The 26,434-nt window shown below is 44.5% G+C and overlaps 2 protein-coding genes across 5 annotated transcripts in view; both read left to right on the forward strand.

Annotated features, from left to right (window-relative positions):
• The first annotated feature begins 254 nt into the window (after positions 1 to 254).
• LOC118507107 lies at positions 255 to 11,340 on the forward strand. The gene is made up of 10 exons (XM_036045109.1): positions 255 to 402; positions 478 to 627; positions 690 to 977; positions 1,040 to 1,722; positions 4,439 to 4,640; positions 4,703 to 4,975; positions 5,040 to 5,723; positions 10,038 to 10,211; positions 10,274 to 10,546; positions 10,610 to 11,340. The coding sequence occupies exons 1-10, from the start codon at positions 351 to 353 to the stop codon at positions 11,293 to 11,295; spliced, it is 3,465 nt and encodes a 1,154-aa protein (XP_035901002.1). The 5' UTR covers positions 255 to 350; the 3' UTR covers positions 11,296 to 11,340.
• Positions 11,341 to 13,401: 2,061 nt separating this feature from the next.
• LOC118505923 (neurotrimin-like) overlaps positions 13,402 to 26,434 on the forward strand; it is a 101,390-nt gene continuing 88,357 nt past the window's right edge. For all 4 annotated transcript variants that reach the window (XM_036042417.1, XM_036042419.1, XM_036042418.1 and 1 more), the window contains exons 1-2: positions 13,402 to 13,540; positions 14,844 to 15,273. In XM_036042417.1, coding sequence (XP_035898310.1) covers positions 15,198 to 15,273 — 76 coding nt within the window. In that variant the 5' untranslated portion in view covers positions 13,402 to 13,540; positions 14,844 to 15,197. The remainder of the gene's footprint in view (positions 13,541 to 14,843; positions 15,274 to 26,434) is intronic.

A 26,434-nucleotide genomic window follows, 5' to 3' on the forward strand; every position in this document is an offset into this window, starting at 1 on the left:
GAATCATTTGACCGTGAAAAAAGAGGTGTTAAAATAGTTCTGCTACCTTGACGCGGAACCTTGAATCGAAACCTTCACAGTCAAACGTTGTAAACGTTGAGCAAGCTTAGAAGAAGAAAGATAACAACAAACACAAATAAATCGTACTAATGTGTACGATCATTTGATTTATCAGTACAATTCTCGGTAACCTATACTAATGCATCAGCTAACATTGTTCTTTGGTTTGGGATTTCTGATAACGAACTTCCAACGCGAATGCTATTTATGTGTTGCCGCTTGAACTTTGTTGTCAGTGCACTTCTGAACATGATACGGCTGCACTGGTAAGTGCGGCTTTCGACCGGAAGATGTTTGCGTTTCTAGCGATTTTTGCTACCGTGGTGGCTTTAGCTTATGGACGTAAGTACTGGTGATCGACTTAGCTTAAGGCTTCTTGGTTTACGATCAACAGGCTCACTTTGAGTCTCATTGCAGAGTGTGCGGTTGACATTCGGACGCAGCTACACGTTAGGGCACCATTGTTCCTGCGTAATAACCAGTTGTGGGTCCCAAACGGTCCTTCGCTGCATTGGAATGCCGGAGACTGGACGCTGATTGCCTGTCCGGATAACTCGCTCGTAAACAGTAAGTGTTGTGCTGTAGAAAGATGATGGATTTTGTCTAACCGTTAGCTCTCCGAACCACAGCAGGAACTCCCACGGCCCACATTCAGTGCGTTTCTGGACAAACTTTCAATCTTGCTGCCACTAATGTGAACATTGCCAGTGTGAACATTGCCAGTGTGGCTTGTGTCACTAACTCGACGGGATCTGTCCAGGATACGGGCCGGAGCTGTGGTCAGGGAGGAACCCTGCTAGATATTGGGTTCGAAGTACCAAACATACCCTTTGTGACGTATATCCAGTCATGCTACCACATGGACACGGCCTCCGTCATTTACACCCGCCATATCATTCCCGGAATGGCTGTCAACTGTAAGTAGGACCGGATTGTTTCAAAAGCCCATCATACTGATCAGTTTGTCCATCATCAACAGATAAAATTAATGATAATTACCGACCTTCGTTCAAAGTTGGTGGAATTCCGTCCACCGTTAAGCCTAGGACGTCATATGGCCAATCAGAGCAGAAGAAACGTTTCACAGCACTCCTAGGATCTCAGGCCCAAGCTAATCTGTACATTAATACCACCTCTTACCTTGCTCGAGGACATCTCTCACCGCATGCGGACGGTATCTTCCGACCCTGGATGTGGGCGACCTACTTCTATGTCAATGCGGCCCCACAATGGCAGGTGACGAATAATGGTAACTGGAAGATAGTGGAGGCTGCAGTTAGGGACCGTGCTGGTCGTCTGAACGAGGACGTACTGATCTTCACCGGTGCGCATGACATTATGACGCTTCCGCACGTGAATGGCCAGCAAGTTCCGATCACGCTCGAGGCTGGCGGAATCCAGGCACCGAAGTGGTACTGGAAGATCATCAAATCGCCCCGCACGAACGCAGCGATCGCTCTGATCAACAACAACGATCCGTTTCGAGAGAGTATGACGGCTGGAGAGATGCTGTGCTCGGATGTGTGTGCACAGTATGGATGGGGTAATGCGAACTATGGTAGATTTGCACAAGGTTTTACCTACTGCTGCACAGTGGCGGATCTTCGTAGTCGTATCCCAAGCATCCCCGCCGAAGCAGATGCCGCCAATGTGCTACGTTTTTGAAAACCGTAAAAGAGGCATAATCCCTTTTAAACGTAACTGAAAAACTGAAACTTGCCGTCGTTCTTCATTCCTATTACAGATACTCCTCAGTTAAATATATATATCTTGCATGACTAATAAGACATTTCTCATACATTCGGGATAGCTTAGCGGGCTTAGCGCTGATAGCTTAGAGATTAAAATATAACACGTACAGTACACGGTGAACTCTGCGTACAGGAAGGCGATCTAGATAGGAATTGAACCCTGGTTCTGCCGTGTGAAGAATGGCGCCGCTTTCGCCTCTGCCACCACACCGCACCGTGTACAATTAATAATGTTTTAAAGAACATGTTGTTTTCCTGTACTCTTTCTCTCTCTCTCTCTCTCTCTCTCTCGCTCTCTTTCTCTTTCTCTCTTCCTGTCCTTATGATGCCTGCGATTGTCTGGCTTACTCGATTTAATGTCTCACTGTGGGAGAACGGTGCGGATGGGATTTGAACCCCGGTCCTGCCGTAAAAAGAGCGGCGTCGTTGTCGCCTCTACCACCCAACCGCCTCGTAGTACATGGTGCGGTTATCATCACGGCCACCGACCACCGCTCCAAGTTGTTCAATTGCCCCAAAAATTATAATTCAGAATGGTTTTGAACCGTTTAATGAATGAACAAATATCTTCAAAGTAAAATAAACCAAGCACTAGACACTTTCATTGATAAAATCCATAAAGCAAAACGTCCAGGCCGTCCTTCATGAAAGTCTTTAGCTAAATTGGGATTGCTGTGCATCGAGCGATTAAAATGGATTTCCAACGAAATGAGCTAATAATAGGACGTGAAGTGTAAACTACGCCTAATTTATATTGTTTTCATTATCATTACAACAAAAATCAAATAATCATTCAATGGAGAAACAGCATAGGATCAACAATGCCTGATAGATGCTGTTGTAACCAATTTTTAAGCTTTTTTCTGAAGCTAGCGCCATCTGTTGTCAGGTGCTGTAATGAAACACAAGCGAAACGTAAACGTAAACCCTAGCTATGGAAGCCAAGCGATGTTCAGTGGCTATAAGAGTGACAAAATGGTTATTTTGTGTAGATATGCCACTTTACGCAAAATAATGATCCAGAGCAAATGCAAAGAAGAAAATAACGATGATAGAAAATAGAAAATAATAATGAGTATTCAACAATAAAATAAATACAATGAAAGAAATCATAAAGACTCCGAAAAAAGGCGAAGAATCTGATATGCGTCCACCGTGCATGGATTTTCGCCTTGCCGATTTCACCCAAACCCATCCACTGTTCTATCACTATTTTCCTGATCGAAATTCACTACAGTAACGGTGATCGCATCTATTTGCCTATCCCTGTTACTCCTACCGACATGGACATTAGCCAGTTCTTCAGATTCGAGCGTTTACAAACTGTAAACAGATAAACATACTGTTTCACAAAACTCTCATCCCTGGGTCCCTATTTCAGCCCAGGTAACTCTTTCCTCAAGCTTATACTAATTTAAACAAATAAAAATCGTAAACATGAGTACGAGTAACACATCCAGCCACCTGTTCTCCTTGAACACTGGCGTGGAATGTATAACAACGAACTTCCATCGTGATAACCATCAATAATGTTGCTTAAGGCCTAACTGGTAAGTGTTGCCTTCGAAACTCCTACCAAACCGAAACATCAGAAGATGTTGGCGTGCCTAGCAAGTTTTACTCCCGTGGTGGCCTTGGTTCAAGGACTTTAGTGTGCTGGTGATCGATTTAGCTCAAGGCTTCTAGGTGTTCATTAAAAAGGATCTTGTGGTCTCATCCCCGAGTGTACGGTCAATATCCTGGCGTATGGAGGCAAGCGAACTATGGTGTATTCCTGCCGCAGGAGATTCTGGAAATGTGTTACGCTTATGAAAAGCGCAGAAAGGTCTGCGAAGGTCTTATCATACAAATGATGGTAGCACCAAGACCAAGTCTACAAAGAACCGGCGACAAATCGGCAGGACCGACAGACCGAATCACACGGCAGGACCGGGGTTCAAGCCCCATCTGGGCCGTTGCCTCATAATGAGGAATGGCTATCCAACGATAAGCCTTGTAGGCCAGAAATGGCAGGCATGACTATGATCTCAGAGGTTGTAGGCACTAATGCAAAACCCTTGTGCTTTCTTCATCATGTTATCTCTCATCATGTTATTCTCTCCCCGAAAGCAGCTGTAAGATAAAGCTCCTTCAGAGAACCTCCAAACCTTTCCTGCGTTTTAGTCACCAGGCAAAATCTAACTGGATCTGTGCCACCGATTCCAATGAACGTTGTGATTTTGATTAGCCGTGCACGTGCTAGCTTCCGTCTAGCACAACCATCTAAGCCGAGCTGATAATCCAAATCACATGTTACCTGCACGATTCAGCGGTCCCGTTTCAGCCGGTTGCCCTATGATCTCGTGTTTTTTGGACAGTTTGGTAGGTGCCTGTTGCCTTCCTCGTGCATTTGCACGCTTTGTACCATGTTCGGTTTGTTATCTGGACCACCATAAACACCCTGATAATGATCGAATTGGACAAGGTTATTAAGGGGGTCGCGTTTGAAACAGGTTGTCAGTAAACTTTTGGAGACTGGACGGCTGCTGCACCGGTAACTGCTGCTCCTGAAGATGTTTGCGTACCTAACGATTCTGGCTGCCGTGGTGGCCCTAGCCCATGGACGTGAGTATTGGTGACCGACTTAGCTGAAGCTTGGTGACTGTGCAATCCAAGGACTCACCAGGGATCATATTCCAGAGTGTACGGTCAATATCCGGACGCAGTTGAATGCTCGGGAACCGTTGTTCCTGCGCAACAACCAGCTGTGGGCCCCGAACGGACCATCGCTACAGTGGAATGCTGGAGAAACGACGCTGATTGCCTGTCCAGGCAATTCTATTGCAAACAGTAAGTCTCAGGGTGGAGTTTTGTGGTGGAAGTTATCTCATTGTTGACTTCCCAAACTGTAGCTGGAACTGTCACGGCCAACATTCGGTGTGTGTCCGGACAGACGTTCAATCTTGGCGGAGCCAGTGTGAACATTGCCAGTGTGTCTTGTGCTGCTCGCTCGACTGGATCGCTCCAAAACACGGGCCGGAGCTGTGGCCAGGGAGGAACCCTGCTGAACCTGGGATTCGATGTGCCAAGTGTAGGATTTGTGACGTACATCCAGTCGTGCTACAACATGCAGACTGCTTCCGTCATTTACACCCGCCATATCATTCCCGGAACAGCCATTTCCCGTAAGTAGGACAGGATTTATTTCAGAAGTGTATCAAACTGAACCATCTTGTACACCCTCAACAGACAGCATCAGTGAGTCTTACCGACCATCGTTCAAGACTGTTGGTACCGCTCCCCAGGTCCAGCCGGCCACTTCCTACACCACCGCCCAGCAGGCCATCCGTTTCGCCCAGTTGCTAGGATCCCAGGCTCAAGCCGATCGGTTCATTACTACCAGCTCTTACCTTTCCCGAGGACATCTCTCGCCGGATGCGGACGGTATCTTCCGACCCTGGCAGTGGGCGACCTACTTCTACGTCAACGTTGCCCCACAATGGCAGGCTACGAATGCTGGCAACTGGTTGGTGATTGAGAACGCCGCCCGTAACATTGCTGGTCGTCTGAACGAGGACGTACTGATCTTCAACGGTGCGCATGACATTCTGACGCTTCCGCACGTGAATGGCCAGCAAGTTCCGATCACGCTCGAGGCTGGCGGAATCCAGGCACCGAAGTGGTACTGGAAGATCATCAAATCGCCCCGCACGAACGCAGCGATCGCTCTAATCAACAACAACGATCCGTTCCGTACGAGCATGCCGGCTGGAGAGATGCTGTGCTCGGATGTGTGTGCACAGTACGGATGGGGTAATGCGAACTACGGTAACTTTGCACGCGGCTTCACCTACTGTTGTACGGTGGCAAATCTTCGCCGTGCTATCCCAAGCATTCCGGCCGAAGCAGATGCCGCCAATGTGCTACGTTTTTGAAAACCGTAGAAGAGGCATAACCCCGGAGCAGCAGCGTAACTGAAAAACTAAAACTTACCGTCGCGCTCCATTCCTATTACAGCTACTCCTCAGTTAAATATACAACTTGCAAGACTAATACGACACTTCGTATACAATGTTGATAGCTTAGAGAGTTGATGGTTTCTTCTTCTTCCTTGGCACTACAACCTCAAGAGGTCTCAACCTGCCATTTCTGGCGTTCTGTGACTTGATTTTACCCATATCAAAGTAGTCAGCCCTGCGTACCATCATCCCGGATGAGGTTTGAGCCCCAGTCCTGCCGTTTGTGTTGATAGCTTGGAGATTAAAATATAACAAGTACCGTACACGGTAAACGATTTACTAACACACTATCTTCAAGGCGGAAATCGCTGCTTTTATGTATTATATGAGACGATCGAACCAATGACTACTTTGGCATTTCTTCTTGGCCTGCTCCTTGTTTGTAAGGCTATTCAAAGCAGCCTACGATGACGGAAGCCCCGGTGACGAGAAGAAGATCTTCTATATGAAGTTGGACCGCTGCCCAAAACATGATGTGAAGATAGTCATCGGAGATTTTAACGCTCAGGTCGGACGGTAGGATGCATACAAACCCACCAAAGGAAGTTTCAGCGCCTACCCGCTGACGAACGACAATGAGCTCCGCCTTATAAACTTCGCCTCCCTCAAGCACATGACCATTCGCAGCACATTCCTCCAGCATGCACCTCGTTTCAGCTACACCTGGAGATCACCAAAGCGGACATATTCCCTGATTGACTACGTTCTCATCGATGGTAGGCACTTCTCGGATATTATCAACGAACGGACCTACAGAGGAGCAAACGTCGACTTAGACCATTTCCTGGTTAAGGTAAAGTTACTGTTACACGGCGCTATAAGCCTACCCCATGGATCAATACGAATCGGCTAAGGTAAGCCGATGTGGCGAGAGACTTCACGATCGTGCTTGAGTCATCCGTCATCCGTGAAATCCCACAAGTCGGCTGGCAGAGATGGGCTAGTGGCAGAACTGTTCAAGATGGGACCGAAGAGGCTTGCCGCGGTGATGCATCGGCTGATTGTCAGGATATGGGACCAGGCCGAACTACCGGACGAGTGGAAGCTGGGTGTCATTCACCCAGTGTACTAAAAGGGCAACAGACTGTACTGTGCTAACTTCCGAGCCATCACAGTCTCGAATTCTGCCTTTAAGATCCTGTCCCGCATACTCTTCTCCAGACTTGTGCCCCTTGCTATAGATTTCGTCCGAAACTATCAAGCTGGATTTGATGGAGGGAAATCCACGACTGACCAAATCTTTACTCTACCGCAGATCTTCCAGAAGTGCCGGGAGCATCAGATCCCCAGATCGGTTCATCGACTTCAAGGCAGTCTACGATGCTATAGATCGTACCGAGCTATTGAGCTAAGTTTTATGTTTTGTTTATATGTTCTACAACGAACTTATATTTATACATGGAAACTTTTACACGGATACAATTCACGCCACTTTTACATCAAACGCACAGACACAGCACATACAGTCAATCGGGGAGAGATCACCGCTCGGACGCTAGGACGAATCTAATCTCTAAATCTCTCAGTGGACGCTCACGCTCGTTCGCTGACCTCTCGGTAGATCGCACTAACACATCAACCGTTGACCGTTGCATGTCACCGGTGAGTTCCCGTGACATATCTACCGAGCCAGGTTGGACCATAACACTAAGGAATCATGCAGCAGTACGGTTTCCCTACGAAACAGTGTAAGGTGAGTGTGTCGAACATGCTGTCGGAATCGTTCGAATCTCATCGGGGACTGAAGCAAGCGGACAGATTCTGCTGTACGGACTGTTCAACATCGCTCTGGAAGGTGTGTCATGCAAAGCGCTCGTGATCAGAGGCACGATTTTCATCCGGTTTCTTCGATTCCTTGGTTTCGCGGATGACATCGGCATCATCCGTCGGACATCCGTGGCGGTGTGCGAGGCGTACACCTGACTTAAACGCGAGGCCGATAGGATTGGATTGTGGATCAATGAGACGAAGACCAAGTACCTGCTTGCTGGAGGCTCTGACCGTGATAGAGCATGACCGTATTATAGAAGAGTATTAATCGGCGGCGACGATCTTGATCTAGTAGAGGAGTTCTGCTAGCTTGGCACAATCGTAACTTCAGACAACAACCTAAAAAGCGAAATCCGAAGGCGCATTGTTCAGGGGAATCGTGCCGACTACGGGCTACACAGACTCCTGAGATCCAGAAGACTCCTACATCGCATGAAATACGTCATACATCGCACACTGATACGGCCGGTAGTCCTCTTTACGGGCAGGAGTCCTATGCTGGCGGAGGATTCCAAGGCACCCGTCATCTTCGAGCGTGTGCAAGCAGGGCGTGTGGGGAAGGAGAATGAACCACGAGCTAACTGAGCTGTATGGCGCTACAAACATCCTTACGGTTGCCAAAGCCGGAAGGATACACTGGTTAGGGCACGTGATGAGGATGCCGGATTCATGCCGTACCAGGAAAGTGCTCACCAGTGGCCCGTTCGGAACGAGACAAAAAGGAGCACAGCGAGCTCGTTGGCAGGATCAAATGGAGTCAGGCTTGAGGGAGATCAGTAACAAGCGGGGGGTGGAGGAGTGTAGCCATGAACCGAGTTTCTTGGGAACGAATTGGACACCAGGCCATGTCTTTTAGACGTGCTCCATAGGAGCTGGCCAAGAAAGAAGAAGAAAAAGACCCGGTAGACGAGACAACAGCGACACCAGTCTTCACACGGCAGAACCGGGGTTCAAATCTCATCCACACCGCCATCCCGTGTGCTGGACTAACTTTTCAGCTACGGATACGGTCAAGTCACAGTAAACCAGAAATGGCAGGCCTCTTGAGGTTTTTGTGGAAAAGAAGAAGAAGAAAAACTGGATTTTTTTTTCAACTCGCCGGTCAGAGAACCCTGTAAGTCTTACTACACAAATAATGGCAAAACCTGGACGGCGCTTAGAAAGGTCCTGTTGCCTCGTCTAAGAAACAGTGCCCTTTTTCACTGTCCATATAAGGATCCTCGCTGGAGTAAGGTGCTCGTCTGAAGGGCCTCACAATAAAAATTCTCCACAGCATTTAGGGCCGTTCCTCCCAAAATGTTCTAGTTTCGAGTGAAGAGTCGGCTTAATTATCAACAAAAAAAAATTCCATTATTGTAGACACACATCACAAAAATCAAACGCTTTCTTCATCATGCTATCTCCGGACTGACTCGAAAGCAGCATCAAGATAAAGCTCCTTGAAAGAACTTCCCAGTAAATTTAAAATACTGAATGGGATTTGTTACAGTCACCAGGCAAGATCTATCTGGATCGGTGCCACCGATTCCAATGAACGTTGTGATGTTGATTAGCCGCACACGTGCTAGCTTCCGTCTAGCAAACGGAGCTGATAATCCCAATCACATGCTACCAACACGATTCAGCGGTCCCGTTTCAGCTGGTTGCCCTATGATCTCGTGTTTTTTGGACAGCCTTGCAGGTAACTATTGCCTTCGTCGTGCATTTGCAAGCTTTTATACCATGCTCGGTTTGTTATCGAAACCACCATAAACACCCGATTTGGGATCCTTTATCTTGCAATAAAACATTATTCGGCGGAGAAGAAGAGTAAAGCAAAGTCCGGTTCCGATTACCTTGCATACGAAATATTCACTTTATCAATAAACTTTTAATAAAACGCAAACAATGATGATGAGATACATCTTTGGATACGCTCTCAATGTCTACGTTAAAAACTTGATTCACATAACGTCATTATTTTCATTCATAAAACTTATTATCGGACAGTGTTGTACTACGCGTTGTAACGTGTAGTAATGGCTTGTAGTAGCTCCATTAGCACACGTTGCACGCCGGTGTCCAGAAAGACTGGCGGGCTATGAACTTAAAACATTAAATTGTAATCTACATTGAGTTATCAGTACAATTACGGTGCGATACAGACGGTTGCCAATGTGTGTTTCGATAACGAACTGGTGGCCTCCGTAGTTTTTGGGTGGGTGGGGATTCCTGATAATGAGCTACCCATTTTGCGAGCCACCCTGATAATGATCGAATTGGACAAGGTTATTAAGGGGGTCGCGTTTGAAACAGGTTGTCAGTAAACTTTTGGAGACTGGACGGCTGCTGCACCGGTAACTGCTGCTCCTGAAGATGTTTGCGTACCTAACGATTCTGGCTGCGGTGGTTGCTCTAGCCCATGGACGTAAGTATTGGTGATCGACTTAGCTGAAGGTTGGTGACTGTGCAATCCAAGTACTCACCAGGGATCATATTCCAGAGTGTACGGTCAATATCCGGACGCAGTTGAATGCCCGGGAACCGTTGTTCCTGCGCAACAACCAGCTGTGGGCCCCGAACGGACCATCGCTACAGTGGAATGCTGGAGAAACGACGCTGATTGCCTGTCCAGGCAATTCTATTGCAAACAGTAAGTCTCAGGGTGGAGTTTTGTGGTGGAAGTTATCTCATTGTTGACTTCCCAAACTGTAGCTGGAACTGTCACGGCCAACATTCGGTGTGTGTCCGGACAGACGTTCAATCTTGGCGGAGCCAGTGTGAACATTGCCAGTGTGTCTTGTGCTGCTCGCTCGACTGGATCGCTCCAGAATACCGGCCAAAGCTGTGGCCAGGGAGGAACCCTGCTGAACCTTGGATTCGATGTGCCAAGTGTAGGATTTGTGACGTACATCCAGTCGTGCTACAACATGCAGACTGCTTCCGTCATTTACACCCGCCATATCATTCCCGGAACAGCCATTTCCCGTAAGTAGGACAGGATTGTTCCAGAAATGTATCAAACTGAACCATCTTGTACACCCTCAACAGACAGCATCAGTGAGTCTTACCGACCATCGTTCAAGACAGTTGGTACCGCTCCCCAGGTCCAGCCGGCCACTTCCTACACCACCGCCCAGCAGGCCATCCGTTTCGCCCAGTTGCTAGGATCCCAGGCTCAAGCCGATCGGTTCATTACTACCAGCTCTTACCTTTCCCGAGGACATCTCTCGCCGGATGCGGACGGTATCTTCCGACCCTGGCAGTGGGCGACCTACTTCTACGTCAACGTTGCCCCACAATGGCAGGCTACGAATGCTGGCAACTGGTTGGTGATTGAGAACGCCGCCCGTAACATTGCTGGTCGTCTGAATGAGGACGTGCTGATCTTCAACGGTGCGCATGACATTCTGACGCTTCCGCACGTGAATGGCCAGCAGGTTCCGATCACGCTCGAGGCTGGCGGAATCCAGGCACCGAAGTGGTACTGGAAGATCATCAAATCGCCCCGCACGAACGCAGCGATCGCTCTGATCAACAACAACGATCCGTTCCGTACGAGCATGCCGGCTGGAGAGATGCTGTGCTCGGATGTGTGTGCACAGTATGGATGGGGTAATGCGAACTACGGAAACTTTGCACGTGGCTTCACCTACTGTTGTACGGTAGCCGATCTTCGCCGTGCTATCCCAAGCATCCCCGCCGAAGCAGATGCCGCTAATGTGCTGCGTTTTTAAAACTACCATTTGAGGCAGTGGACGATTAAAGATAAGAGCAGCTAAGTCTGGATGTGTTTTTTTTCAGTTAAATTCAGAAAGAAGCTTAACATTGGTTTGATAAGTGACGTAATTGCAGGTTTGATACATCAATAAAATAATAAATCGTATGTATAACAAGATTAAACTCGCTGAACGCGATGCAGGGGGTATGTAATAGCGCTTAAGGATGGAATGACAAAGCTTGAAATTCTCTTGGCTGTGAACAGCGCCATCTGTTGCAGGGCGCTGTAGCGATGACGAAAACCAAATGAGATGCGCACGGTGAGATTTCACAATTTGTCCCTAATTTCAGTTTTGTGTTAATGTTTAAAATAATTTTTAATAATAACAGTTTTATCGTTGTGGATACAATTAATTTTACAGCTATTTAAGCCTAAGATTTTTCTGGCAATATTCTGTAAAATGCTGTTTGTAAAAAGCTTCGAGAAAATTGAGCTTTTTCCGAAGCATTCAACACCTTTGTTTTCGTTGTGTTCATTTACAGTGCTGGATATGAAACAAAGAATCAATCATGTTTGAATTAACAGCATTCATATTAATATTTTACTATCTCGGATGTAAGACAAATTTCAAGTATTTTATCTCATTATAACTTTTTTTTACGCCAGACATTTTATGTTTAAATCAATTAACCCTTTTACGGTTTGAAGAAGCAAATGTCTCCAAATGTGTTGTAATCTAGTCCTACATCAATAAAAAAAACGTTTCAGCTAATCGTCGATTATATGAACATAGTGAAACAAGCTGAAACATCTCGTGGTCACTAACACTTCGACTGCCAAGAGTTTAGCAGTGACAGTATAAAAAATATGGGAAAGAAATCATACCAAATCCCCTTAGAACATATCCCCAGCACACAGCAATGGCCATCGGTCTGAATTATTTAATTAAAATTAAAAACCATACATTTAAAATGAGCTTCGTTTGAATGTCGTACGTTAAAATAATTCCTTAAAATGTAATTAAATCATTGAGGTAAGGGCATTTTTTAATGAATTTTCAAAACAATGAATAGAAACGTTTTCTTCTGCACATAGAGTCTCTGTTCTGTAAAGCAAGACATACAAATGTTTAGAGCATGAAAGTTAATCAAGAAGAATAGTTAAGGGTTCGGATAATGATGTGCATGGTTAGAAAACCCCTATTCAACAGCCAGTTTATCCTTGGATCATGCACTTCATACACAGCAAGCGTCTATAAATTCTTCTTCTTTCTTGACCTCGCGACCTCTTAGATCATGCCTGCCATTGTTTTTGCATACTAGGCTTATTGTTACCTAATAGTTGGATAGTCAGTCCTTGCAATGGGGGGGACGGTCCAGATGAGACTTGAACCCCGGCCCTGCCATGTGAAGACCGGCACCGGTGTAGCATCTACCACCGCCTCTATATCCGGGCCGCTTCGATTAATCATTAGTAGATAATAGTCGTTTAAACGAATAATAAGCAACATTTTATGTTCTATAATAATAATGATTAAAATTGTCAGAAAAAGGTACAATTTGAATATACGATATAACAACGAGTTTTACAAAACTCTTTTACCATCTCTTTTGTTCATAGTGATAATTTACAAACAAAATATTAAAATCATTTCTATATGCCGTCATTTTCATACAATTATAAGGTTTCTGTTCAATACATAAGAGATCAATGAGGTCTCAAAGACCCAAAACGTTTGCATATAAACGATATAAAACAAAATTCTATAAAAATATAAAATTTCATCCCGTTAAACCATCTGAAAATTTGCAATACGGTCAGCCGTCCTTCATTGGTCCAGGCCTTTTGTAAAAATAAAAAATAAAAAATAGCAATAAGGCTAAGCCGTCCTTCATAAATAAAAAAAATAGTAATAAAATAAATAGTTATCAATTGTTAGCTAAACAAAATTTTTTTGCTATATTTTAGGACTTTTATTTTCCCACCGTGCCGAAGCGCGTTCATCCCCTCTTACAAATGAACGTTCCACGGTGATGGTGAACACCGTTCATCGGAAATGATTCATCCAAAAAGGCCGTCGGTGCGGACGTCGGTAAGCGGCAAAGCAGCACCGACCGTTCAATTCATTCGTGTTTTGAATCGCGTGAAGTGTACACGAGGTTTTTGCTGCTGCGTGCCCGGTGTGCCGGATCTCGCGGCCAAAAGAATTTTCGTGCGTGTAGTGTGTGTGTGTGTTTTGTTTTACCACCCTTCCCAATCAGGTTTGTCTAATTAATGCGTGCCGTTTTGTGAGCAGTTGGGGTGGTTGTGTTATTATTAAAGGCAGTGGAACAGGAATCTTGCAACGTGTTGTACAGGAAGCCTCATCCAGTGCGATTTATATCCCAAAGATCAAGTGATCGTAAGCGATGGTGTTGAGCATATTGGCTAGCTAAAACAGCAGTATTTAACGCATGGAGAAAGAAGAAAATGCAATGAAAATTCCACCCCGGCTGTGATGCAGTCCGGTGTTGCAGTGCGCGGCCGGCCACACCAGCCGTTGGTGATCGTCATCATCATCATCAGCATCGTTCGGGGGGTTCTCTGCAGCTGTGGTCTTCTATTTTCATGCCCAGTTTTGCAACGGAAGTGCAAAGGTGCCCCAATGTGGAGGTGTCGGTGTGTGTGTGCGTGTGTGTGTGTGTGTGGGGTGGCATTTTCACGTGGTGCGCTTACACGGTTGTGTGCTGTAAAGTGGTTGTGTTGTGTGCCTAGTGTTTCGTGAAAACGCATACATACTCGCAACTTTGCATAACACGTGCGCATTCTTTCGGGCGTTTTGAATTTTCGTTTTTTGGCTCCCCAATTCGACACAAAACAAGTGGTGTGGTACGAGCGTGTGTCTGTGTGAGCGTGCTTTTCGAATGTGATGACCGGTGACTAAATTATGATGAGTTTTAAAATTAGAATTCTTATGCTGACCAACCGAACCACTAGGTGTTAGGTGGGGCACTCCAAGGAGGAATGGCACTTCAAGCGAAGGTTTCATTTGAGGTAGCAGCATGAAAGGGCAAAACTTATGCAGCACAAGGTGCAGCACCGGGCGACGAAGAACTGTGCGCTCATTTTATTTCAAGCAAAATGGCTGCAAGTGTTCTCATGAATAGAAAATGTATTCCGAGTGTACTTAGTGTATCACTTGCGTTTTTTCCCTCTCTATCTCTCTCTCTCTGTTTGACACAAAGGAATACATTGTGAATTCTTTGTTCCTTCTTTTTTTCTTCTTTTGGCTCTGTGGTCATAAACACTAGGACACCTTGAATTTTTCGCTCTGGCCAGTAGATGATTTGCATAATGAAGGCGCGCTTCTTCACTCTTCGGGGTGACTCGTTTCGAGAAGATTTTTTGGAAAAATCGTCTTTTACTTGTTTTTGTTCATATAGTATGAAAAAGTTTCATATTTTCATAAATTTCCCACTGCCCTAAATTTACAAGAAAAGTACTTATCACATTATGAAATACTATAGTGATCATAGTTTTCCCATGCATACAATAGAAGTAACGAAAGTTTCACTCTCTTTGAAGGTTCGACAGTGTGTGTGTGTCTGTGAGTTTGTGAAGTGTGAAAGTTTGGCCAACAAGTGCTAAAAGTTAAAAATTGATCCTGATAAGAAAGTGCGCGATAGAGGGAAAGTGTACCGACAAAAAAAAGGAAGAAAGCAAAAGCAACCCGTGCCATAAAAGAATCTTTTTAACCCGCCCAAAGCAACCCTCCAAGTGCGGTGTGATAAGAGAAGTGTTTTCACCTACCACACCCTCCCCCCGCCCTCGTTTTTCCATCCACTCCGCTCCCCACTCTCAGCCCCAAATTCCGCAAGTGTGAAAACGGGGAAAAGGTGCCCAGACTACTTTACCAGGCCGCAAGCGACGAACCGAACGATGAATCTTCGCAGCTGGGGTGCGGTGCAGCTTGCACTAGCGTTTGCCGTCGTGCTGGTCGGAACAATGGTTGAAAGTAAGTCGACAGAACTTTGCTTAAGCATAGAAACGCAAGTTTGGCGGCAACATTCTAGCGTTTTTTGTTTTCGGGGTTTCGGTTTGGTCGGATTTTTTTTTCTTTCTCCAGGTACGAACAGAGAACTCTTAATTAAGTGGAAGTTAGTCAGTCGGTGAAGCAAAAAGAAAAAACAACTTCATAATCATCTTTTGATGGGAAAACCCCCGTCTTAAAATATGAATTGATTCAAGCCTTTTCTTTGAAGGTGTAAAACACAATCGGAACCATCCATCCCGGGTGGTGTGTTGGTTTTCCCCCCTTCACGCGTGTACGTTTTCCAGTGAATGTTATTAAAACATAATCTCACCTTCCCACCCCCATCCCATTATCATTTGCATCCCGGTCGCACCGGGCGATAGGAGGCGACATGACGAGGCGCTAATTAGTTTATGTCACATGATTTACGATCGTACCGCAGCGCATAAGGCGCAGCGTGACGTTCTTACCGTTCGCTATGGAGGCGTGAATGCGTGCTGCTGCACGGTTCCTCGAAACACCCCGAAGCTCTGGAGCGATATGTATGTAGTAGGGTGGTGAGAGCATGAATACGATCTGTGTCCTCACCAACACGGGAACGGATTGTCTTTCTTGTGATGTTTACGCTAACGGACAGGCAAAACAATTCGTTTCCCCCCTTTTTTTTTGGTTGGAAGGATGAGCAACAGAAAACAAACGAGATAAGAGGGAGCTGAACTGTTTCGTAGGTGGTGTAGCAATCGTACAGGTGAATTCATGGGGAAGTGTTTCGGTTGCTGGGTATGTAGAATAACATTTACATAGATATGTGACAGTCAACGAGCAGGCTGCTGAAGCTGAGCAACGGATAAAGGGCTTGGAACATGAAATGGGATGCTTTCTTTGAGTTAACATCTTTATTGCAAAATTTGTAAAATATTTTGACATATTTTTGATTCAAGAAACAATTTTTTACATGAATATTAATCAAAAAAATTTAAGGATATTTTTAAAACTATATTTAATTCAGTACCCTTGAACCGATCGAACAAGACCAACATGACAATCTGCGATTAGGAATCGGTATCAGTATAATCAAACAGTATGAATTACGACATTAACTCTTAATGGCCCGGACTTCAAGTTTTTTTTTTAAATAATACTTAAATCTTAGCCGACCGGACCGGGATTAAATCCCATCTAGGCCCTTCCTCCGGTAGTGAGGACTTACCAGCTCACTATACGGTATCAATAAATCTAGTGAGCCAAAAATGGCAGCCATAACCTAAGAGGTCGTTAGGACAAGAAGAAGAAGAATAAGAAGAATAAGAAATCTTAACTTTACAAAAGCTTGGAGCGGTCTGGTTGCCGAGGCGACTGCGGCGACGGGGTTCAAATCCCATCCAGACAGTCACGCCGTACGCAGGGCCGACTACATTGCTATGGGTAAAATCAAGTCACAGAATGCCAGAAATGGCGGGCCGAGACCTTTCAAAGGTTGTAGCGCCAAGGAAGAAGAAGAAGCTTTACCAACATCTTTTTCCCAAACTTGTTCGGATAAATGAATAGCAATAATCGCTTGATTTCAATGGTTCTATGAAACGAAAAAGTGTAGGACGCTTTTTAGTAAGACGATCGCGTAAAATGTCACATTTGACAGTTCTTAGAGCAATAAAAGAAGAGGTAAGTTATTCGGGACTAAGATGCCTTGAGTCTCGGTGTGTTTGCTATTATAGGTATTTAAAGTTTCGTTGTCTTGAAGATTTATTCGCGACCCGAGGACTAAGGTCGATCGGAAATGTTCCTGCAACAATCGCATTGAAAACTGTAAAATTGTTGTTCATCATTCAGCAAAAAAATAAATTGTTTCATGGAGTTTTCTGCAACTTATAAATGATACGAGACATAGAGTTTTCTATGTCTTGATGTATGCCATCCAAATCATTACTCTGCCTAACTATGAACTGAGGTATAGTCCCAGACTAATAATAGTCCTTGACTTCAAGAAAAGACTTAGAATTCTACATATCAATCTGTCTTATGTCGTGTATATTGGATTAATTAAGGATGGGTAGTTTATTATCATGGACGATCCGATGGTCCCGTATAAAGTGGACACAGCGATAGAGGAACCGATCTTCACACCGAAGGACCGGGAATCAAATCCCATCCAGACCTACCCTCCGAACGTTAGACCGACTATCCAGCTATGGGTCAGAAGAAGCCAAAAAATCTAAATTTGAAGGCCAACTAAGACCTTCTAAGGTCTCTCGAGAATCACATAAGAAAAAAAGGTATCGTAAAGTAAGAATGATTTGCTCGAATATCAAAAAGTTCATGTAACATTCTCAAATTGTTCCTCACAAAAGCTCTTCCCGAAAATCAATTAAACAAGCTTCATTCTACCATTCAGCTGAAACTACCTTTGAACGGTACCCCACGAGTTTACCCATCACAAGAAGAGCAGGAAAAAACCTTTACCTGTTTTTCCGTCATCGACTGCCGTTTTGTTGAGCAAATATTTCCATTTGACGTAACGAAAAGCAATACAAAACACGCTTGTCCTTGCAGCAATTTGCATGCCCAAGGCAACGGCGCTCCGGGCTGTACGATGTGAACTAGCTCAACCCCTAAGCAGGTGGTGGTTAAGATGGAAAACAAACAACCTTGCCAAAACTTCCGTCCGCTTATTCCCGGCTGGATAATTGTGATCCCCTTCTCCCGGGCAACAAGGAAGAAGGGCAGTAGCATCAATATTGCTTTTGAAGAAGATCGTCCGCTGTTTTTTTTTTTGTGTTGGTAGTTGAAGTAATTGCCAAAAACATTTGCATTACATGAAGATTTGCATAAGCAATGGCGGATACGAGCGGGCGAGTGAAAGAGCGAATGTGAATCAAGTTATCCACCGTTGGTGTGACCTTATGTAGCATCTTGTAGGGAAGAGATAATCCCGTTGCAAAGAAGTTCTGCAATCTGCACACGACGGCTTAAACCTGGGATGGAGAAATTAATGAAACTTTTTTTTTTAATTCGTTCCTGGCGTATAAAGCGTGTACATCTCTTCTTTTTTTCCTATTACCTAACTTCACACCGAGCAGAACATGGAGCATCCCTTTGTGTGTTCTGTTCTGACACGGATATAAAGCTAAAATGACGTGTTCCGTGTGCTGTACGGACTTGCTGTGTGGCGCTGTTACGAAATATCTACCGCCGAGATTTAATACAACATGCCGGCATATCTCTGCCTGCAAGTGGGTGCTTCGAACAAACTCGCGTCTATCTATTTGTTCTGCTCGTTGGGGTCGGTTTACTTAACTAACCACCTCCATCACTATCACGCGGACCACCTGGATAATGGGGAGGGGAGGAAAGAAAGGATGGTAGGAGAGCTCTTTCGGATGTTCTCGCACCACTGGGAAACGGGGGGCGGTGGTGAACCGATTGCACCCCAACAACAACTCCAATTATTCCGACAGTATACCTTCAGGACCAGGTTGAAGTACTTTCTCGCTCTCGATTCCTGGAGGTTAGAGCACGAGCTTAAGGTACACACGTTGCGTACCTTTTTAGCAGCTCCAAATGGAAAATGGTGGAACGCTGGGGGGGGGGGGGGGGAGGGGGGGGGCATAACAAGATGCAGCGATTCACAACCCAAGCTCCATATGGAGCAGACAAACAAAGCCGGATAATTATCTCGAGATAGATCACATATCAAACAACACTAGAAAAACCAACAGAGGGGTTTGGTGGTCGGAAAAAGGTGTTTCCTGCTCTTCGAGACGTTCCAAACAGTACCGGAACCACCCGAACCTCGGTATCATATCTCGTGTGGGATGAAGACATTCGTTACAGCTTTTCTATTTCATTTATCAGCTTACGAAACTCATCTTGGCGTATCTGGTGTAATTATTAAAGAGAAACATCGCCCAATACTGCTCCGGTTGCTCAGAGCACCTTCTTTACGACTTACGACCCTTGGAGAGATCGTAAGTTCGTTTCCCTTGCTCGCCACAGCCCCGTGTTGCTCTTCCCAATGGGATCCATCCAGAATCGTTATCAAACTTTATAATGGATCTACATGAACTTCAGGTACGATGTGGTGCAAAACGTAACGACGTTCCAACCTTTTTTCCCAAGCACGGTGGCTGGTTATGGCAGCTAGAACGCCGAACTTTCCTCTGGTCGGTGGGGATTGCAGGCGGGAGGATGCATTCGTTCTTTGTTGTTTATTTGGTGTGTGTGCAGACATACACACCTACACACCTGGTAGTAAGGTAAGTCGCCAATCCTCCACCCCTATGGATGGGCAGCCTTGAATTGGGAATTAAGGCAGGCAAAAATAAAAAGGGCCATTTTCCCATTTTTTGCCCCCAAACCCAAAAAGTCAAATCCAGCTGGCAGGGCTATCGCCGAGGGAATCGTTACGGCGGCAAGAAAAAGGTTAGATTTTTACCTTTCGCCAAATTGAAAGTGAAGGCACTTGGGCGGGTTGTTGTTTTTGGGAGATACATTTTTTCTTTGGTCGACCAAATAATAGCTATGCGCGATAAACAAGCGAAGGGTGGAAAGAAGTTTCCATCGTCATAAAATTCGACTCTGCTTTTTATCTACTTTGGTGGAAGTAGGAACGGCCTAGAGAACGTTCATTAGGCAGGAGGAAGAATAGACAACAGCGCCCGTTAAAGGTTAGCTACTGCTGTACGGGTTTCAAGTGTAACGAGATCAATCTTGCAAATTTACATAACTTCATTAGGGGAGAGAGAGCGAGCGAGAGAGAAACAGATAGAATTTAAAAAAGCCTTTTCTTTGATGGAAATTGTTTTTTTTGTTGCCAGCAGAGGATAGAATGTTTAGCTGTTTTTTTTGTCTTCGCTAAAGAATGAAGGCCTCATGTCCAATTGGATTAGGAATTTCAAGTATCGCATCATGCTCGCAAAACTCTTGGCAGAAAAAAAAACGAAGGATAAGAATGAGTTGCACACAATCCAACAGCAACAAAAACGAAACTTTTTTAATCTTACTTCTTTCCCATAAAGAGACCAAACGAAGACCAGAAGAAGAAGAAAAAAAAACCCACACAACTTCTTGAACGGAAACGATCCACCGGGTGAAATATGTTCCCCGGTCTCTCCGATCCGAGCCTTGAGAAGCTGGATCTGCTGGAACTTCTTTGCTCATGTTAAGTGCGCGCGCGTGTGTGTGTGATTCAAAACTTCATGCTTAGCCCTAAACCTAACCTCAATGAGGTTTTGTAAATAAATCATGAAAACCGAAAGACATCCCACCCTGGCTGCAGCCGCACATTAATTTGCGAACCCATTCCTTGGGCTGGAATGGCGCAGGCGAAGAGCCAGAACCAGAACACACAGCGAACTGTCCGACCGATGTGCCCATAATGTGGTGTTGGTTTTTTTTTGCCGACCACCACCGTTTCCCTTTCGCTTACTCGGTTTCCTTACACTTCGCGTCTCATCTTTCCCATTTTCCAGCCGATGGTCAGAAGTGTGCAAAAAAAAAAACCCCGACAGAACCATACCTCATCGTATCTAATTTCTTTCTAATGAAGTTGGCACTTTAGGATCGGGTGGAATGTTTTACGTCCAGAGCAACAAAAAAAACCATATGTGGCATGATCATGTGCGATCGTGCGATCGAATGATACGTCGCTGAGGGATGGAATGGAAACCTGGTGCTGAGTGGGAAGAAATGAGCATTCCATTCGTTCGAGTTTCTTTTCCTGTGGTCCTCTTCCTATTTAGTGGACATTAAACATATACCATGGTGTGGACGTAACGTGGTCGATAGTGGTTTAGAATCCGCAAGCCATTTGGGTTTCGATATAAGAATGATCATTTAGATTAGGGAAAAAATCTCTAATTAATTTTTGTTTAATAATTTATTGAAAATATAAAAAAAATCTTTACATTCAAGAAGCATAATATTTTATAGTAAACAGGGTGTGACTAAATTAAAAAAAATGAGTCACCTTGTGCTACTTGACAGCTGGGCTAGTAGTATTAGTAATGGGCATTTAGTATAGAATTATTTATTTATATTAATTTTTTATAATTGGAATTTAAACTTATCTCATATAATGTCACCTATTTCTACATATAATTACTTTTATTTTGGAGAATCATTACTTTAGCATAACAATAAGGTCGAATATTATAAAGCAGAGAACCGAAGGTGAAAATGACAGTTCAAGTAACGCTTCGTAACGCCTGCTTCTATGGAAACGATGAACATAACAAACAAAGTGAGCGTTACATCAAGCACTGTCAAAAAAGCCCTTCGTTTGTGTTAGTCGCAATATGTACTAGCTGTCAAACTCTCTTATTACGTTTACATTGAAGAGTTGGTCACTAATACGGCGTGTTACCAGCAAGAAATTGTTCTAAGAAAAGATACCAATTTTGTCGCTCTACCTTCAGAACTCTTGGCTCAGGTATATTAAATAATAATTTCTGCGAATTTACCTTTACTGAAACGTATGCAATCTTCTCTGACTTGAAATTGACCCCAAAATTCCCATCCGTGAAATAGCATTTCAAGAGCAAGACATTCCCCATCCTGTACTTGATGTACTTTTCCACACATACACACAAGCATCACATTATGAAGGTGAGGAGTTATTAAGGTACCTGGTTCGCTGAAACGATTAATAACCCCCAACCTGCCCCTTCGAAAACAGCGGGATCAAACCACGAATCCGTGGCTGTAAAGTCCTTAAGCTCGAGCTGGCTGTTCGCCCTCTAACACTAACCCACACGGAGTGCGCTGTCGGGCAGGTACCTAGCTAAATGAAGCGTAGTCACTTTTTAATTAAATCCCAATTAGTCTGCTTTTCGCCACACTAGTGTGAACCACCGCGGAAAAGGTTGGCCGCAAGGTTACTAATACCACTACTTAGCGTAGGATCCGTACGAGCTTCATTCATGGTTTTCCCGAACTTGGGATCGGCCTTGTCTGAATTTTTCTGACTCCGGATGGAGCTACATAGGTTTGCGTTATGTAATGGGATTTTATGAGGCCCCAAATTTACCTTCTGTTGTAAAAAAAGAATGATAAAGAAGGATGAAATTAAAAATACACACACAAACTGTTAGTTCTCGGTCTCGATAGCCAAGCGGCGTATAATAGAAAAAGAGAACATGGCGAATTTGGGGATTTTAGAGAGGAATCAACATACACACACACACCACTCGGAAACCTTTAAATGTGTGCTTATCGGAAAACATTACCCCACACGATACCGGTTAAGCATCGCTAGCCCCTCTGGCTAAGGGCGGTTAATATCGGAACAAGCTGTACACCGTGGCACGATACGCGCGGATTAATTATGGCTTCCCCGCGGCCCAAATGTGGAGCATACCGAGCGTTCGGGCACCACTACACAATCGGTGTGTTTTGTAGCCGTTGCCGATTGTGGTCTCATCGTGCTGTTCCCGCAGGAAGATACCACCACAACACACTCGCTGCAGGACTCTATTTTCGGGGTGGACGTCTGAGCGACCTGGTGAGGGATATTTTTAAAACTGAAGAGTTTATGAAACATTGCCACAGTTATCTCAATTAAAGGTTACACACGCGTCTGGTAAAGATCCCGAAACGATCAAACTGACGATTAGTGATCGCGGCTACTAATTGAAGCGGGACGATCGCAGCCATCGTCTGTCGAACGACGAGTGTCTTGAGTCGGGAAAGGCGGGAGTGCTAGGGAACGGTCGTGAGCGCTAGGAATTTGTGTGCGCAGCTTACGCGCTACGTAGCTGACAGTTCGTCGATGCCGCTTTGACCCAGAGCATTTGAAGTGGAGATTAGTGTTATTTCGGTCAAGTATTCGTGTGCGGTGTAAACACGGTGGGCTGGTTGGGACCACCTGGATCACAAACTCGAACCAAACCGTACAATGTTGTCAAGCAATTAGACCACGAAAGGTACTTGAACTGGTCCGAAATGATATTTGCAGTGCTCTCGAGCAGCCCCATTATCGTGATGCGGGATCTATGCGTACACCTATTGCCGTTGGAGGTTAGGTTCGTTGATACTGTCTGGCGTAATATGTGGTAGGGTTCTCTTCTTTTTTGAAGCTGGTTCTGGCTAGTAATTGTATCTCCTCTTCCGCTAGTTCTCCTTTTTATCGCACCTCTATCTGACAACTAAGATAAAACTTTAATTTACACAACCTACTCTGTTTTCACTATCACTCGATAGAGTTCCTGCTACCAACGTCCCTGCTAGCATGGGCAAATAGATAAATGGAAATAGGAGATAGAGGCTTCTGCTGCTTTCAACACCCCTGTGCCTCTCTCACACACACACAAAGGCACCCAGTCGGATTCTAACTGGCTCATCGCAACCCCGTTCATGGTGCAACACTCCCCGTATAAAGTAATTGAAAGTTAATTCCCGTTTTATTGGTGAAATACATTAAATAAATTAATGTACACCCCATGGGCACGCACGCTGGCTCGGAACCACAGCTAAAAGACGACTCATTGTCGGCCTCAGCGTATGTGTGTTTGCTCGGAGACATTGTCACCCTCCGTACGGTGAAGAAGAAGAAGAGAAAGGAAAGAGAAAAAGAAAACCAACTAAATCAATCGTTATGGTCGATCGGCCAAAACTCGGAATACATTTCGGAGTTAGGAGGACTTCTTTTTCTCTTGTGTTGCTTAGTCAAAGAAAGTTAGGAAGGTTTCACAGGCATTACAGTATTTTGCACTTAATCGATGGGAAGAAAAGTTCTTTTTTTTCTCTCGTTTTGGAGAACAATGAGGGGGATTGGGAATAAAGTTAGTGAAGGAAACAAGCAGGCAAACTTCTTGATTGAGGTTAGGTAACCAAGTGACAGATGGTAGTCCACAGTTAGTATCCGATTTATCACTTTGTATCGTTGTGTGTGTGTGTTTTTTTTATCAAATGGTGGTATTTATAAAGAGTTGGATAGTATGGAGGAAGCAGATGTAAAACTTAGTGTAAGCGTTATTCGTTTTATTGAGTTGCTCTTAAGTTGTGAAAGCAGTTCTTGTTACTGAGCAGATGAGCGAGATCTCAACATGGAATAGATTTTTCAGAATATGGGCAATTATTGCTTAAAGTGATCCTGTAGTGTGTGCGCTGTCAACATACTTTTGACAGCTAGCTGTCAAATTTAATTTTACAACAATTAGTAAATATGTACATGATTTAAGATTTCTTCTTCTTCCTTGGTACAACAACCTAGAGAGGGATCGGCCTGCCATTTATGGCTTTCTCTGACTTAGTTTTCGTAGGAACTAAGACATGTATAAACTGTCAAGCTTGACAGCTCTTTTAGAAATTGAAGCCGAGATTTATCTGTCAGAGAAACTGTCATCCGTCAGAATGTGATCTGTGCTTGCTTTGTGAGACCTAAACTTCAAACAATCTCCCAACGAATTCTGCAGACTTAAAAATGGTTTAAAATTCAATTTCTAGCAATTCTATCTCCGATCTCTACCACCAACTCTCCGATGCCGGATTCCCGTTTAATGCTTCGACACAGGAGCCGAATAATTGCGACTAATCACCCTAATGGAGCGTCCGAAAACTTCAAACCCAATTGATCCATCAATCGAATTGGGTTTGCTCGATAAAGCATAACCGTCGTTCGAAATTTGCACCGTGCATTAGCACGTTGAGTGCATTCTCGCGGGGTAGTAGGGTTTATTAAATTTCATTCGCTATATGTATCGTATGTTTAACTTTTCCCGCACTCGCTTACGCACGGATGGATGTTCAATTATTATAAAGTTCCGCGTGCCTCGTGTGCCATCGGATGCGGGGCGAACAAGAGGCTCTTTGTGTGGTCGCCATGCATGTCAATAGTTGAATTTACTGGGCAGCAGCAGCAGCAGCAGTTCCTCTTCAAAGTGGAAATTAATCAAACTGAGACCCCTTTCCACACCAACCCTGAGGGAAAATGATTTTCCCAACGCTTATTCTTTTGTTTGTAAAATACCCAACGTAAGAATGTCTTTGTTCGCCGTTTTTCGATACGTTATGAAATGCTTCATCAGGGTGAAGTTTATTAAAAATGATATTGGAGCAAAAACTACACTCAAAAGGAGATCGTGATGGTGGTTGTTTGGTGAGTAAATAAAAACTCGATGTAAAAGTTATCGACCAAATGGCATCCTTCACGGTAAAGCTTGTTCTAGCTGCCGATAGGATACGTACCGTCCGTGATAGGTCAAGTACAAGTTCTCGGTATTGCTGGTTTTACATGCTGTGGATGGAACACCCGGTGTGAGGTGCATTAATTTACTACCGGACCGGTCAGTAGTAATGAAGCTGCAGAAAAATACACAAACCTCTGCGGTTTAGAACTGACCACAGCAGATGGCTTAACTTGTTCAACGTTTATTGATTTTTCTCATGCAACTGATAGGAGAATAATCAATATTGACCATTACACTGACGTTGAGCATGTGCAATTTTATGGTTAATTTTTTTACATTTTGATTGTTAATGCAAATTTTACAAAAAATTACTTTACAAAAGTAAAATGATAAAGTTAGTAAAGTACAAAGCATTCAATCTCTTCTCTAGACCACACGCATAGAAACGCGATTGATTGTTTTCCTTTCTTCGACCGCTAGAAAGTGCACAGTGCAGCACATTGCAATCCATAACATAAAGTAATAACAAATGAGGCCCAAGCTTATGAACCGCTGAATGATAGTTAGTGTTCTTTGTTTTGCGTCGTTCGGAGGCACCATAAACCACACACGCTTTCAAAACATGCTTCTCCATCGCTGCGCGGCTGCAACCAATCCGTACGAATCCGTACCCATATGGAAACATTTTGATACTGCACCACAACGATCCACTTGCATCGACTATGTGTCTATGTATGTGTGTGTGTGCGGGTATGTTTTCTTTTCTATGTCGATTGAACGGGTTCACTAATTTCATGCTTTGGTCGCTACTCGCAATCATAGAATATCGAGGCGGCTGTGAACCACTGTTATCTGCCGAAGACTTGATAACGTGATCAAATATCTCGACCTCTTTCCATGTGTTCCGGTAGATTTTCGATGGGTCAGTTCGTAGCTTCGCTTTAGCACGTGGCAGATACACACACACACAAGCAGCTACATTATGAAGCTTCCGATAGATAAACAACCATCCTTACTAC

This window comes from Anopheles stephensi, chromosome 2, assembly GCF_013141755.1.
Source record: "Anopheles stephensi strain Indian chromosome 2, UCI_ANSTEP_V1.0, whole genome shotgun sequence".
Lineage (NCBI taxonomy): Eukaryota > Metazoa > Arthropoda > Insecta > Diptera > Culicidae > Anopheles > Anopheles stephensi.